At 39.5% G+C, this 15,872-nt stretch overlaps 1 protein-coding gene across 2 annotated transcripts in view; it reads left to right on the forward strand.

The window, feature by feature from the left end:
- Positions 1 to 226: 226 nt before the first annotated feature.
- LOC138141817 (regulator of G-protein signaling 3-like) overlaps positions 227 to 15,872 on the forward strand; it is a 112,194-nt gene continuing 96,548 nt past the window's right edge. Inside the window, exons 1-3 of one of the 2 annotated variants that reach the window (XM_069062669.1) lie at positions 227 to 441; positions 2,533 to 2,616; positions 9,303 to 9,414. In XM_069062669.1, the coding sequence (XP_068918770.1) occupies positions 304 to 441; positions 2,533 to 2,616; positions 9,303 to 9,414 (334 nt within the window). In that variant the 5' untranslated portion in view covers positions 227 to 303. The remainder of the gene's footprint in view (positions 442 to 2,532; positions 2,617 to 9,302; positions 9,415 to 15,872) is intronic. The other variant, XM_069062668.1, reaches the window with a different exon arrangement.

Consider the following 15,872-nt stretch of genomic DNA (forward strand, 5'->3'; position numbering starts at 1 on the left):
CAAACAAAGCTAATTCACTTTCCCTTTATCCATCTCTTTCCTTTTGAACATGACATACCTCCTTTCTGGAACCATATTCCTGACATAGTTCTTATGCTACCAGGTCTTACCAAGACCTATGGAGTTAAATTTGCCTTGTGTTATGATCTCTAGTTTGCTTTGTTTGTTATCCACACTTTTTGAATTTGTGTATAGAATCTTAGGTTTCAGGTCCTTTTCATTCCTTCCCTCTTTATTTCTGCAGATACAGAGAACACTAGTAAAGGGAAATCACACACAGGCCTGGGGAAGAAATCCAGACTGATGAAGACAGTGCAGACTGTGAAAGGCTATGGTAACTACCAGAACTGTACCATCATGAAGCCCCACAGCCCACACTCAAGCTATGGCACCTATGTGACACTGGCTCCCAAAGTCTTGGTGTTTCCTGTTTTCGTGCAGGTGAGATGGTGGCTCCGGGTGGAATGGTGTGGTCGTCCTGGGAGCTTGATTTGGACTGTCCCTGAGAATTCCACTTTGGAAAGGATGAAATAATGATTTAAGGCTATAATCACTAATGAGTGAGGATTCTGCACTAGACTGAGTACCTCCATCTAAATATGTGAAATGTAATTTCATATTTCAAGTAACTTATGGGAATTAAACAAGGTTTTCATTATTGAAGTTCTCAGATTATTGGGTGTGGGGAGAGTCAGGCAAGAGATATCAGGTGGGAAAAGTAGGACCTTGAATTGGCTAAAGGGAGACTAAGGGAGGGTACTCCCTTCTTTTATCTGTTTCTGTCTTTTTTTTTTTTTTTAGGCTAGATATTCCTATCTCAACTAGATTGGAAATGCAATTGCTACTGATGTGCTGAATCCTACTGTTGAATAAAGCATGGGAGCTTTATTCTGCTCAGTTTCTGACCTGGGCCAGTTCATTCCTCCCTAGGCAGTCTGGTGACCCCTGTACCTGGGAGCTCACCCTCTTGGTGCCAGACTTAGTGCAAACACCTGATCAGTTTAGCCCACTATAGTTTAGGACTCTTGATCTCAAGCCACCCCCTAGCCTGAGCCTGAGCTGCTCCTGCAGATGTGCACCACTATGTGTGGCCCCTCCTCTCCTCTGGGGATTTTTATTTTTGCCCAGTAATTGTATTTAAAGTTAAAGTGATTTTGTGCTTTTTTGGGAGCCAGTTCTTCGGTATTTTCTCATTGTTAATGTAAAAGGTTCTCATTTCTCTGGCTTCCATGCTGAACACCAGTAATTTGCCTTTTAGAAATTACTGATTAGGAACCTTGAGGTCTTCATGATGTTCTCATTTGGTCAGAATTCCCTGGCTTCCCCCCATGTATGATTGTAAATTTGTCTTATGTGGGGTCTAGACTTTCTTAGGTTGTAGTCTTACTTCCCCTTCGCTGCTGACTGAGGTTGCTCCAGGCCCATTGGTTATCTGTTTTGGAGTTAGGACTTTCCAATATGCAGAAAACAAACACATTTTGCTGGCATATAGTTTTTATCTGTCCATTGAACTTTGTCAGCCTAGAATATATATCTTTATATATATATATCTGCATGGTCCTATTTTTTCATTTTTATGTGTCTGTTTCAGCATTAACTGTTTTAGACTGGAAGATAGAAATGTGGCTTTCTTTAAGAATATAACTCAGTGCTAAGCACCTATCAATAAACCTCAATAAATATTGCTGTATGTGTATGAGTACACATGTTGTCCCTGTCTTGTACAGCTTCATTTGGGCTGAATAGAGGAGGGAACTTCAGAGGAGATATGGTGGGGGAAGCTGGCATGGGCCCAGAGGGCTGGGGGCTAAGGATACTCTGGAAACTCCTGTGAGAATCAATCAGTTTAATCAAGAAAGGGCTTGTTGGAAGGCTTTGAACGTGTCTTTGATCAAAGCCATTAGCTAGTGGAGTGTGACTTGGTTGGTTTTGTGATCAGGGGATGTGAGGATACAAGAGCATAATAGGGATTACATACTGCCAGTCGCCTGGAGCAGATAGTTTGGCTCCCAGAGAGATCCTCATTTTGACTCTTGCTGTATGGGGTGAAAAGGGTAGGGACATGTGTGGCCTTAGACCATCGATGGTATGGGTAAGGTAACACTGGAAAAGAAGCAGGCAGGGTATGGGGGGTGGTGTGGGACCTGAAAGGGGCTAAACTGTGTGGTTTTGCTTCCTGCCCAGAGAGAGCAGCCTCATCACAGTTGACTCTTGGCTCTCTGTTAGGTTGAAGTGGTGTCAACTGCAGCAGCTTTACACAAGGACAGTGGTTGTACTTTTCCCTTTTTTTTAGAGGCTGTGGGACTGTGTAGGTGTTGAGTGCAAGTGGGTGGTTTTTCCCCTCTTCCGTTCTAGCCAACCAGTCAGCAACCTCTCCTCCGCTGAGAGTTGTGTTCCCAGCTGGTTCAGCTAGCTCATATCTTCCCCAGGCTCCAGTGAGGCCAACCCTACCCTGGGCTTCTCTTCTCCCCCTCCTCCCCATTAGGATGCTTCATCCCTAACCTTCGAGTTCAAGCTGTGTTTTGTTTTTAGCCCCTAGATCTCTGTAACACAGCTCGGACTCTGTTGCTGGCTGAGGAGCTTATGCTTTATGAGGGGAGAAACAAAACTTCTAAGGTAAGATACTGAAGTGAGTTCCCAATCACTTTTGTAAATTATCCAGGCATCTGACTTTTCTCCTCATTGCTGGACTTGGAGACATTTTGTTGCTCTTTTATATCTCCAGAGACAGAGAAAAGAGGATGAACTGAGACCAACTTTGTTGAGAGGTTTGGGAGGAGGGAGAGATTGAAGTTATTGATTGATTGATTGGAATGAAGTTTTTAGCTTATTGGAAGATTTTAGTTATCTGGTCACTTCCTGTATACATTAGTACAAATGTAAATCTGTTCTATATTTATAGGCTCTGACTTCTGTTGGCCTCCAATTCTGCCAAGTTAAGATTCACAGCACTCTGTCTTGTGACTATGTCCATCTCATCCTCCATAATCTAGCAGTTATTTCCACTTATTTTACATAATTTTCAGGATCACTTCCAGCTACCGCAATTAGTGATAGCCCTCTAAAGGGAAATTCCCAAAATGGTATAGAGCAAGTGCCCCAGTGACTTTCATCCCCAGTCCCATTTTCAGGGCCTTGGCTTGTTCCATTTCAGCCTCAACTATCTGGCTTGATCTTGGCTACTAGAACAGAGTCTTTCTAGGAGTTGTAGGTTTTGTGTCTGCTTACTAGTGTACTTGGGAATCATCTACCTTTGAGCCACTGTGGACCCATTACTATTATGGATTAAATCCTGCGCTTGACTTTGCTGCTGGACTAACTAGATTTTTGCCACTGGAATTAGAGATGGACTTTAACCATACTTTCTTTTGTGGAGAGAACCTATTGTTCTGTGTATTTCCTTTTGGTGTCATTCAGGTAGAAATGGATTAAGAAGAAAAGCAACAATAACAATGACAACCAGCCTTTTCATCCCAATGAGTTCTGTTCAGCTCAAACTAGCCACTTTGGAAGGATGACCATTTATCCCAATGATGAATTTCATCAAAACATTTTGGGCACTCCTTTTTAGGAATGGCCTTTATGGTCTGAAGAACACTGTTTTGAATACCTTTAGTGAAAGAAAATCTTTGACTGTGGACTTGATTTTTCAAAATGGCCGTGAGCCAAGGCTCTTAGTCTCTAGGCTTCAATTTCCTCATTTTTAAAATGATGAACCTAGACTAGATAAAACTGGGCACTTAGACTAGATAATCTCTAAGGTACATGGTTTTATTATTCATTTGGAGCTGACTTTAGTGAATAATATAGGATCAGTATATTTACTATCATTTAATAGTATTTTATTTTTTCCAATTACATGTATAGACAATTTTCAACATTCATTTTTTTTTTTAAAGCAATCGGGGTTAAGTAACTTGCTCAGGGTTACACGGCCAGTTATTCCTGGGTGTGGTGCTGAGTGGCCGAGCCCGGGATTTGATCTCCAGGTCATCCCAACTCTGGGGCTGGTGCTCTTACTCGCTGAGCCACCTGGCCGCCCCTAAGCAATTGGGGTTAAGTAACTTGCTCAAGGTTACACGGCCAGGTGTTTCTGGGTGGGTGCTAAGTGTCTGAGCCCAGGATTCGATCTCCAGGTCATCCCGACACTGGAGCCGGTGCTCTTACTCGTTGTACTACCTGGCTGCCCCTCAACATTCATTTTTATAAGATTTTGAGTTCCACATTTTTTCCCTCCTTCCTCTCTCTCCTTCCCAAGATGGCAAGCAATCTCTATTATCTTAGTTTTTAAAAATGAGCTGTGACAGGCTTATAGTATCCAAAGCTAGAGTACAGAACTATTTGGAAAAAATGGCAGCATCATTGTAATAAGTGTGTCTTCTATTTAACCCCCAGTATGACAACTTTGAAGGACAACATAGTAAATAAAGAGCTGAACTTGAAGCTGGGAAGATCTGAGTTTAGTCTCACCCCTGACACATAACTGACTGCGTGTGTGACCCTGAGCAACTTACTTAACTTCTCAGTGCTCTAGACCAGTGGTGTCACACTCAGATAGAAACCAGAGCTACTAAGCCATTTATGAGGATCCCAGCTTGCTTACTTTATTAAGTATCTCCCAGTTACATTTTAGTCTGGTTTGGGGGCACTTGTGTTGGACACCTCTGCTCTAGGCAATTAAGACTATGAGTTACAGAGAAGGTGCTGACTTGCATTCATACCCTTTTGCCTGGTAGTTCCTTTTACCAATAAAATCAGGCCCAGTCAGTCATTTAGTCTGTCAACAAGCATTTGTTAAGTTCTGACCACGTTCCAGGCACTGTGCTATGCTCAGAGGATACAAAGAGAGGCAAAAAGTCTCTGCTCTTAAGGAGCTCACCTTCTGTTGGGGCAGGCAGCACATAAATAAATAGGTACCTACCAGGTGTATACAGAGTGGATGGAAGGTAGCCTTAGAGGGGAAGGCACTAGCAGCTTAGCAGAGCAGGAAGGGCCTCTTGCAGAAGGCCAGGGGGACTAAGAGACTGAGGTGAGGAACGAGAGCCTTCTGGTCCTGGGGGACAGCCAGTACAGCAGTGTGAATACGGGCAGCTGAGATGCAGTGTCCTGTAGAAAGAGGAAAGCAAAGCCAAAGAAGACTGAAGAATTAGAAAGTCTTTTAAATGCTAAACAGAAGAGTTTATCTTTTTTTTAAGTTTTTTTTTTTTTAATTTTCATACAGCGCTCTTGTGAAGTGAGAGGTATAAATATTTTAAATCTTTATTTTTATTTTTTGCTGTTTGGAGGGGAGAGGGCAGGGCAATTGGGGTTAAGTGACTTGCCCAAGGTCACAAGGCTAGTAAGTGTTAAGTGTCTGAGGTCGGATTTGAACTCAGGTCCTCCTGACTTCAGGGCTGGTGCTCTATTCACCTAGCCACCCCAAGAAGAGTTTATCTTTGCTCCTGAAAGTGACAGGATGCTACTGGAGCTCCCTGAGGAGGGAGGTGACGTGGTCATCCATGTGCTTTAAGCAGATCACTTGGGCAACTGAGTGAGGACAGCCTGGAGAGGGGAGAGACTAGAGACAGGCAGACCCACCAGCAGGCTGTTTGCAGTAGTCCAGGCTCGAGGTGATGGGGGCCTGCACCAGAGTGATGAGAGTGTCAAAAGACAAAAGGGTATTTGTATAAAAGATGTTCTGTAAGTAGAAACAACAAGATTTGGCAATGAATTGAATATGTAGGATGGCCCTAAAGTTGGGAGCTTGGGGGTCTGGAAGGATGGTGGTGCCCTGGACAGTCATAGGTCCGACCATCCTTGTCCCTGTCTCTGTTGAATCAGAGCTTTTTATTGTTGGAAAGTATGTTAAAAATCAAGGCTAACCTTCTCATTTTACAGATGAGGAAATTGAGATCCTGAGAAGAGAAATAAATTACCCACAGTTATTCAGTAAACTGTCAGAAATGAGAACCTAGGTCTTCTGATTTTCATGTCAATAGTTTTCCAAACACACTACCAATCTCATTACTTTATGGAAATTTCTTTGATATTGGTAACTCCTGTCAACTTGATGTGCTCTCAAAGACTGTGGATGTACATAGAACTTCTCTCCACATTGCCAGCCTCATTATTTTATAGTTGTCATTTAAAAAAATAAAACACACATCATAACTAATCATAAGAATTGTTGAATTAGTAAGTCTCCTGTAAAGCTGAAATAGGATTAAAGGAAAAACGTATATGTATAAAATTAGAGAATAGGAAATACATGGCACTTATTACGTGGAGAGTACAAAAACCCAAAATAAAAACAGTTTCAGGAAGACAAGATACATTTCTAGATGATAGATTTGGAGCAAGATGTCAAGGAGAAAGTTGGGACCTTCTGGGTATATCCCTAGGTTTTGAGGGAATTGCTTTACAAAATTGTAGTTGTTTAGGTCAGTAGATGTTTTCTTGATGCAAGGGTAGTAGGGGAAGACCAGATATTCTAGCTCTTTGTGATCCTTGGGAAAGGAGGCCATGTTAAAACTTATTTAATGGTTGAGGCCTTGCAGTGTTGTGTTCCTTATTCTTCCTTAGAGGTGGGTGCTGGGGGTTTGTTTTATCTCTTCCTGGATTTTTTCTCAGAGGCCTTTTGGTGGGGTTCCAATTAAGACCTGCCAGATGAAAGTGAGATTAAGAGTCTGTCTGGGCTCCACTTCTACTGTTTCACCCTCTGTCACCATCTCTAGACTTTTGCCAGCTCCATCCTTTTCCCTGACCTGACCTTTGGGGAAATTCTTTATTCAGTCCTTAATCACTTCCTGTCTAGACTACACTGTGATTCCTGTTTTAACAGTTTTCTTAAAACCATGCTTTTCCAATTTCGAGACTCTGGAGAGTTAATACACTAACTTTGGACTCTCTTCATCTCCCTGCACTCTTTCCCCCATTTGTTGTCCATTTCAGCACCTCTATGACTTTTTTGGCTTGCAGACTTTGTTTTAATTCTATCTGCCACTTCTATGCTGCCTATTTGTGCCTTGGGTTGAGAGAAGGAAAGACTGAAGCAATGTGTGTGTGTGTGTGTGTGTGTGTGTGTGTGTGTGTGTGTGTGTGTGTGTGTGTGTGTAGGATTTTCTTCTTTTCCCATTACTCTAGTGTCTAAAGTAATTTTCCCTTGCCTCCACCCTGCTTCTCACCCTAAATCCTTTTTTTGTATTCATGTGGGTTGTCTTGTCTTTTCATACTCCTCCTTCACTAATGGTGTTCTTCCCTTTTGCTCCTTTTCTTCACTTCCTCTGACCCCATATTGCCACCCTCTTGGCATTACAAGTTCCTTAGAAGGCATATATTTATTTTGCTGCTAGGTCATACAGAGAAAGAGAGTGGTATAGGTGTAAATTGGACTAGGAAACCTGAATTTGAATCCTAGCTCTATCACTCGTTAGTCAAGAGAGCTATAGATTAGGAGCTTTTAATCTCAAGTCCAAGGTCCAGAGGCACTTGTGAATAGGTTCATAGTGGGTCTGTGAACTTGGATGGGGAAAAAAAATGACATTTTTACTTTCGCTAGCCTCTACTAACTGAAACTTAGCATTTCTTCCAGTTATGAATATAGGCAATGAACATTATTCTGAGAAGGGGCCCATAGGCATCATTAGTCAGCCCAAGGGGACTGTGACTCAAAAAAGATTAATAACTAGATATTAGAGAACTAGGATGTTAAAAAAATAGTCAGGATAAACAGAAGGACCCTCATACCACCCAACAGCTGAGAGTCAAAAGCCCTGTGGTATAGGCCTAGATCTGCTATTGACCCTTTGTGTGACCCAGCGCAGCCACTTACTGTCCTCAAGACTCAATTTCCCCATCTTTAAATTAGTGATGATAACCTTGACCTCAGGATAATTGCAGAAGATCCAATGTTATAAACTATAAAACATTATAAAATATTACATACATGTTCAAGGTATTAATACCATTAGCTCACGTGTCTTTTAAGTGCTAACAAGGAGAGTAAGTTCTACAGTTTTAAAGAATCCCACCCTAGAAGTGTCAGTGCTAGAGGAGCAGAAAGAGTGTCAGTAAAAATGCATCTACACAGTGATGTGCAACACTTTCATCTGAGGATCTCAGGTTAGTTACATTTTGTGGCTTTTGGCCAGTGGCTGCCATGAGATTTCCATAGAAAAGATCGTGTGTGGCCTAATCTTGTGTGTGGCAGGTGAGAATGACTTCCAGAATGTAGAAATGGGAAAATAGCCATTTCAAGAATGATTAATAAGGGAAGAGCCACCAGATGAACATATTGCTGAGTCAGTTTAATTGTGATGTGATGTGAGTGCTGATTTTTGAAGTGAACAATATGAAAAGAGACTATACAAATGGCACGCACGTTTTTGTCAACAAATAATTGAAATAGCAGCCAGAGACCTGGTGGAATGGGAAGCAACACTGCAACAGTTCTGGGCAGTGTGGTATCAGGGCTGTGTGACCTCTCTGAGCTTCAGTTGGGTTGTTTATAAAAACAGAGTTAATATCATCTCTTCTGCCTTTGTCTCACAGGGTTATTGGAAAATCAAATGAGATGATGTATATGAAAGTGTGTTGTAGATTGAAAAGTGCCACACACATAACAGATGGATATCACTGCTTTTCTAGAAGTGTTCTTGAATGAGTGCTAGTTAAAGTTGTCACTGAGAGGCTTCTGGCCTACCTCTAGATGAATAGGTCAGAATAAAAGGTAATAGGAAAGATCCTTTCGTTCAGGGGCTCTTTTGATACTCTGTCACTGAACCGGAGGAGGTGGATGGTAACTACCTTGATCATGGCTGTGGGCATGGTTATCAGAGGAGAAGAAAGGACCTGGTAAGCACTGTCTGGCATTAGGGGAGTTTTCTCTGTTTTATGCTTTGAGGAATTAGAGGAACCAGAGACCTGTAATTTGCCCCTGGTTTCATAATGAGTGGGCTTTGAGGGATTAAGAGGGGGACAGTGAACTTCTAGTGCTTATTATTAGCCTGGGCCATGTCAGTAGCTTGTAACTGCTTCAGGCAACAGTGTTGAAGACGTTGTACCAGACCTGCTTGTACAATCAGATGGAATAGGTCTGGTAAGTCAGATTATGACTCCATCCATTCAGCAAATAAGCAATTCATTCAGTCCCTCTTATGTACATACTGTGTTCAGAGTACTGTATGAAGTGCTGAGAGTATACAAAGTTTAGATAAGACTCAATCCCTGTCTTCTGAGATTTTGCTTATCGGCTAGTGCTATCCACTGTTCTGAGAAGAAAAAGCTGGTTGCATTTTATCCTGTGTGGTTCTTTTCCTCCCCAGGTGACATTGTTTGTGTACTCTGACCTGTTGCTCTTCACCAAGGAGGATGAGCCAGGACGATGCAATGTCCTGAGGAACCCACTCTACCTCCAGAGTGTAAAACTACAGGAAGGTAAGTGGTGGAGAAGTCCTTCTCTGCTGTCCACTTCATTCTTAGTTGTGCTGCCCCTTCTTCTCCCAGGGAGCAGAGTTGCACCTATGAATAATACAAAGTTTAGTTTGGGTCATGTAGGTCTGTGTGTTCCTAGTACACGCTGGTAACCGTCAATGGTGTAGTTAACAATTCTCCGACTGGAGAGTTCAACATTTCATTATGTTCTAGGCAAGCTTCGTTCCATACTTACCCAGGTACCCCAACACCCTCACTCATTTCCCTGAGCTTTGTTGAGTGATTTCTAATGACAGAGGTGTTGATGTAGGGGAGTCCAAGAGGAGAGGGAAAAAGAAGTTGTGGCTTTTTCTCCCATAGGTGTGTTCCAAGATCCACAGGAGAAAGGGAGAGGGAAGTGGATCAGGAAGAAGAGGAGCAGACAGATAAATGGGGTGGTGGAGAGAAAAAGAAAGAGGTGGAGATTGGAGGATGTGGGAGTGTGAAATGGGTTTCAAGTCCAAACTTTCCATCATATCCTCCTATACTCCAGGAACTTGGATCCAGCTGGGAATATCTGTTCTGAGTTTAGTTTGGCGCCTGAGGTCTCTGCTGTAAAGAGGCTTGATTTCCTCTTTCAGATTATGTAAAAGGGAAAAAAAAACACCCAAAAACAACAAACTTGTTTGAGTAAGAGTGGCAAGAGATGGGAGGAAAATATTACCAAGTTGAAAAATTCTGTTTTGATGGCTGTTGCTACAGGAAAACTTCCTGGCTATTTGTTAGCCCATCCTGTGTAGTTAGTTCATTGGTTGTTTTTGCTCCTTTGACATGCGTCAATGTGTGAAACTCTGCTCATGCTTCTTTGAAGGAAAATAGTCTTTCCTTATCCCTGGACTTTCTTCTACCTATTGGCCCAGGCGTCTAGGCAGCGTCTATCACTGCTTTTGTAGTTCCCTGAAGGATATAATGTAGTTCTCTGTTCATCTCCAAGATTTAACTGAGGGTAAAGTTGCATTGTATTTGGATTACACTCTTCTCTCTTTGTTGGCCACAATTCCCATCACTTCACTCAATTTCTCAAATTCTTAATTATCAAACACAGGTATTGTCTTGTCCAGAGAACTTTAGCTTTATTGATTTCTGGGACATAGGTGCACCTTGGCATGCAGCTTGGGGAGAACAGAGACTTTTTCCTTACTAATATTTGAATACTTTGTAAAGCACCGTGATACCATGGAGATATTCAGTAAATATTTGTTCACTGATTGTAAGAACCTTTCATAGCATCCTCTAAATTATTCAGGAACTAATTATCTAAGGCAAGAGTTTTTTAAACCTATGGTCCATGGGCCCCTAAAAGGTATGTGGATTGATTTCAGGGGGGTCACTGAAATCTTTAGTGAACTAAACCTTTAACTGAAATTTACCATTTCCTTCAATTATGAAGATAAAAACTCACAGTAGTAGTATTTGGCTTCATCAGACTGCCAAGGGGGGGGGGGGCCTATAACAAAATAGGTTAAGAACTCTATCTATGAAGTCTGGGGAAATCATTCAGAGTAATCATTCTCCCTTACTGGGAGACAGGGAATGGAAGTGAAATCCAAACTAGTTAATTGCATGCCTGTACAACATGCAGCCCAGAACTTGGGGTCTGCCAAAGGATTTCAGGCAGCGCTCAAAAAATGTAAGGTTGCCACTATACATGCTCTCCTGTATGTCATGTGACCCAAGGCAACCAACCATCATCAGTCTGTCCCTAACCGAACCTATCTGCTGCCCGAAGTTTGCAAGTTGTACAGGTCTTTTAATTGGAAGGTCAGTGTAATAAATAGAGGCCAGAAGTAGAAGCCAAGAGACTTGTATTTTCATCTTAACTCTGTCAATAATGAACCATGTAACCTTAAACAGGTCACTTAAACCTCTCTGGGCTTCATTTTCTTCATCTATAAAATGAAGAAGCTAGGCTAAAAGATCCTATGGTCCTCTCCTGTTCTAACATTCATAGTAATTGAGAGTCTCTTCTCTTGGCAAAGAACTTTCTACATATTTTCTTGTATCCTTCCCCTTCCCCAACCCATTATCCCATTTCCTTCTTGGGGAAATCAGTTTCTTTTCTGGTCTCTACATTAGGAAGAAGGCAACTTTGGCACAAATAGTTTCCCAAGTTAAGGTAGGACTAGCAATGAGTCTCTGGCTTCCCATTTAGGATTGTCATTCAATTAAGACACAATTTATTTTATTTTTATATTTTGTTGCATTTTGAGTTCTGAGTTGTCTCCTTCCAACCCTACATTAGAGAAGACCAGTATTTGATATATATATGTATGTATGTGTGTGTATGAAACCATACAATATGTACTTCCATATATCAGCTCTTTCTTTGGAGATGGATAACATTTTCCCTCATAAGTCCTTCGTAGTTGATTTGAATAACCATATTGTCATACTCAAATTACGATAAAAATGATTCACAATCTTTGAACAATATTGCTGCTATTGTATACAAGATTCTCTTGGTTCTGCTCATTTCACTTTGCATTATTTCATGTAAGTCTTTCCATGTTTTTCTAAAACCAATCTGCTCATCATTTCTTACAGTACAGTAGTATTCCCTCACAATCATATATTACAGTTTATTCAGCCATTTTGAAGGGGATCCCCTCAGTTCCAGTTCTTCGCTACCACAAAGAGATCTGCTATAAATATTTTAAAACGTGTAGGTTCTTTTTCTTTTTTCCTCATCACCTTGGGAAACAGACCTATGAGGTATATTGCTGGGTCAACGTTTATACAGTTTTATAATTCTGGTCATAATTCCAAATTGCTCTCCAAAGTGTTTGGATCAGTTCACAATTCTACCAACATTGCATTAGTATCCCAATTTTTCCATATCCCCTCCAGCATTTGTCATTTTAGCCAATCTTGTAGGTGTGAGATGGTACCTCAGAGTTGTTTTATTTTTTAAATTTTCATTTCTCTAATCAATAATGATTTAGAGCATTTAAAGATATAACTATATATAGCTTCTGTTTCTTCTTTTAAAAACTGCTTATTCATATCCATTGACTATCAGTTGGGGAATGACTCATATTCTTATAAATTTGACAAACTTCTCTATATATTTGAAATATAAGACCTTTATCTGAGAAAATGGCTATAAATTTCCCCCCAATTTTTTGCTTTCCTTATAATCTTGGCTACATTGGTTTTAACTTTTTAACTTAATGTAATAAAATTTATACATTTTACATCCCACAATGCTCTCTATCTTCTGTTCATAAATTTTTCTCTTATCCATAAATTTGATAGGTAATAGATTCCATGTTCTTCTAATTTACTTAAGATATTTATGTTTAGCTCACATATCCATTTGACCTTATTTTGGTAAACAGTATAAAATATTGTCTATACCTAATTTCTCTCATATTGCTTTCCAGTTTTCCTAGCAATTTTTTACCAAGTAGTGCATTCTTATCCTTAAACTTAGATCTTTGCATTTATCAAACACGAGGTTACTATAATTATTTTTCTATTTTCTATTGTATATCTACTCTGTTCCACCATTCCACCCACCATTCTGATTCTTAGCCAGTACCAGATAGTTTTGATAATTACTGCTTTAAATACAATTTAAGACCTCCTTCCTTTACAATTTTTATTAATTCCTTTGATATTCTTGACCTTTTGTTCTTCCAATTGAATTTTGTTATTTCTTTTTCTAGTTCAATAAAATATTTTTTGATAGTTTTATTAGGGATGGCACTGAATAAGTAGATTAGTTTAAGTAGAATTGTTATTTTTATTATATTTGCTTGTTTATCCATGAGCAATTAGTATGTATCCAATTATTTAAATCTATACTTGTATAAAAAGTATTTTATAATTATGTTCATATAGTTCCTGAGTTTGATTTGGCAGATACATTTCCAGGTATTCTTTATTGTCTATGGTTATTTTAAATGAAATATCTCTTACTATCTCTTCTGACAGGGCTTTGTTTGTGATATATAGAAATGCTGATGATTTTTGTGTGGGTTTAATTTATGTCCTGCTATTTTGCTCAAATTGTTTCAGCTAATTTTTTAGTTGAATCTCTAATATTCTCCAAGTATACCATCATATAGCCTACAAAAAGAAATGACTTTATTACCTCATTGCTTATTCTGATCCCTTCAATTTCTTTTTCTTCTCTTAATGCTATTGCTAGCATTTCTAGTATAATATTGAATAATATTGACAATAATGGGCATCCTTGTTTCACTCTCGATCTTATTGGAAAGGCTTCCAACTTTATTCCTGTTACAGATAATGTTTGCTGATGGTTTTAGGTAGAGGCTTCTTATAATTTTAAGGAAAAATCCACTTATACCCATGCTTTCAAGTGTTTTTAATAGGAATGAGTGCTGTATTTTGTGAAAAGCTTTTTCCGTACCTATTGATATGATCATGATTTTTGTTGATTTTATTTTTAATATAACAAATTATATTGATAGTTTTCCTTATGTTGAACCATTCCTGTGTTTCTAGTTTAAATCCCACTTGGTTACAATGTAAAATCTTTGTGATATATTGATATAGACTCCTTGCTAATGTTTTATTTAGGATTTTTGCCATTAAATATACATTGGTAAAATCAGTCTGTAACTTTCTTTCTTTGTTTTTGCTTTTTCTGGTTTAGGTATCAGCATCATATTTGTTTCATAAAAGGAGTTTGGTAGGATTTCTTCTTTGCCTATTGTTCCAAATAATTTATTTAATAATGGAATGAGTTGATCTATAAATGTTTGGTAGAATTCTCTTGTAAATCCATCTAGTCCTGAAGGTTTTTCTTAGGAATCTCATTTGTGACCTATTCAATTTCTTTTTTTTTTTTAAGACAGATTTATTTAGTTATTCTATTTTTTTTCTGTTAATCTGGGCAGTTTATATTTTTGTAAATATTCTTCTATTTCACTTAAATTTATTGTCATATAATTGGGCAACATAATTGCTTTAATTTCATTTTTGTTAGTGGTGTATTCACCCTTTCTGTTTTTGGCATGGTATAATAATTGTTTATTAAGTAGACATTGAATTGGAATTGTGAAAGAAACTACTTGCAAGATAGGGCAATCATCAGTTGTCTTAGTAGTTTCTAGGTGGTTGTTGATCCTTGACTGCAGAGTAAGATTTGGGTATCATAAGACAGAATAGCAACCTGTTGTTGATCTGCCATGGACACCCCAGAGCTGATGAGGGACTCATTTAACCACTGTAAAGATGCAGAGAACTCTTCAATCCTAGACCCTTTAACTCTTTCCTTTGGAGTCCAGTAGTCCCAAGAGAAGAGAAGAAAGGAATTGGAATTTCTATTATTAAGACTTTTGTACTGGTGACTGAATTGGTGAGGAAATTTGGGCAAGTAATGACCGCTGTGGGAGCTTGTGAGTAGAAGTATAACAACAGTTTATCTCAGGAAACTCAATGCTACAACTGGGGTTCCCCACTTCTAGATTCCAAGAATGTGTCATAGTGGGATAGATTTTGTCTGTAGGTTACAGAGCTGAACCTATTTGGCATACTTTATCTCTCAGCCTTATTCCCTTCCTTTTAGCTTGATAGCATCTAGAAATGGAATTATTTAGAAACTGGTCACATCTGCCACTAGGACAGTGGTAGAAGTTGTAGGTGGAAATTATAGCTTGGTTTACCTCTGTGACCAATCTGTCTTAAAAATGGACTTTTTTTTTTTACCCTGAATGAGTTAATGTAGGTCCAGAGATAGCTGTTTAAGGTTCTTTTTAGTGGTTAGGGGTAAAAGTGGCTTCAGACTGGGTATAAAGGGTGGTAGATATAAATACTATCAATGGAATATCTGGTAATCATGTAAGACCGTAAGTGTTGGGGGAGGAGGGAGGTGAGAGGGAAGAGGGTTTCACACATTCATGATGGTATAGAAACACCTTCTGAGGAAGGAGAGGTTCTGTTTCCTTCAATACATTCTAAATAAATTCAAGTGACCTTTGCATATGAAACTTCTTTCTTTGGTTAGAGACCACTTCCTTTTCCGATAGATGGGGGTAGGCAGAGGTAAGATTTGGGGGGCTGCTCGCTTCAGAGACCAGTTTGTTAATCTGTAGTGTGGGACTAGAGGAAATAACATTATTGTTCTGCTGTAGCCAGCACAGTATTTTAGAGTATGAAATGTGTATGTGTGTGTGTGCGCGTGCGCATGCACACACAAACACACATACACTATTTGGTCTTAACATGGTTTTGTGTGAACAAAAAGCTCTGCCCCACTTTAGTGATTTCATTTAGCAAACACTAGAAAAGTGCCTCTTAGAGGGGATAGGGAGTAAGTAGTTGAAAGCTGAGGAAATGACTTGATGATACTAAACATTTATACAGCACTTTATATTTATATTTCTCATATTGCTATTCAGTCATTGGTCAGTATCATTGCCTCCCCCCTCCTCTATTTCTCCTGAGACTAA

Source organism: Petaurus breviceps, unplaced genomic scaffold, assembly GCF_028583685.1.
Source record: "Petaurus breviceps papuanus isolate PSGF00001 unplaced genomic scaffold, PetGlider_PUasm1.0 90503, whole genome shotgun sequence".
Taxonomy (NCBI): Eukaryota; Metazoa; Chordata; class Mammalia; order Diprotodontia; family Petauridae; genus Petaurus; species Petaurus breviceps.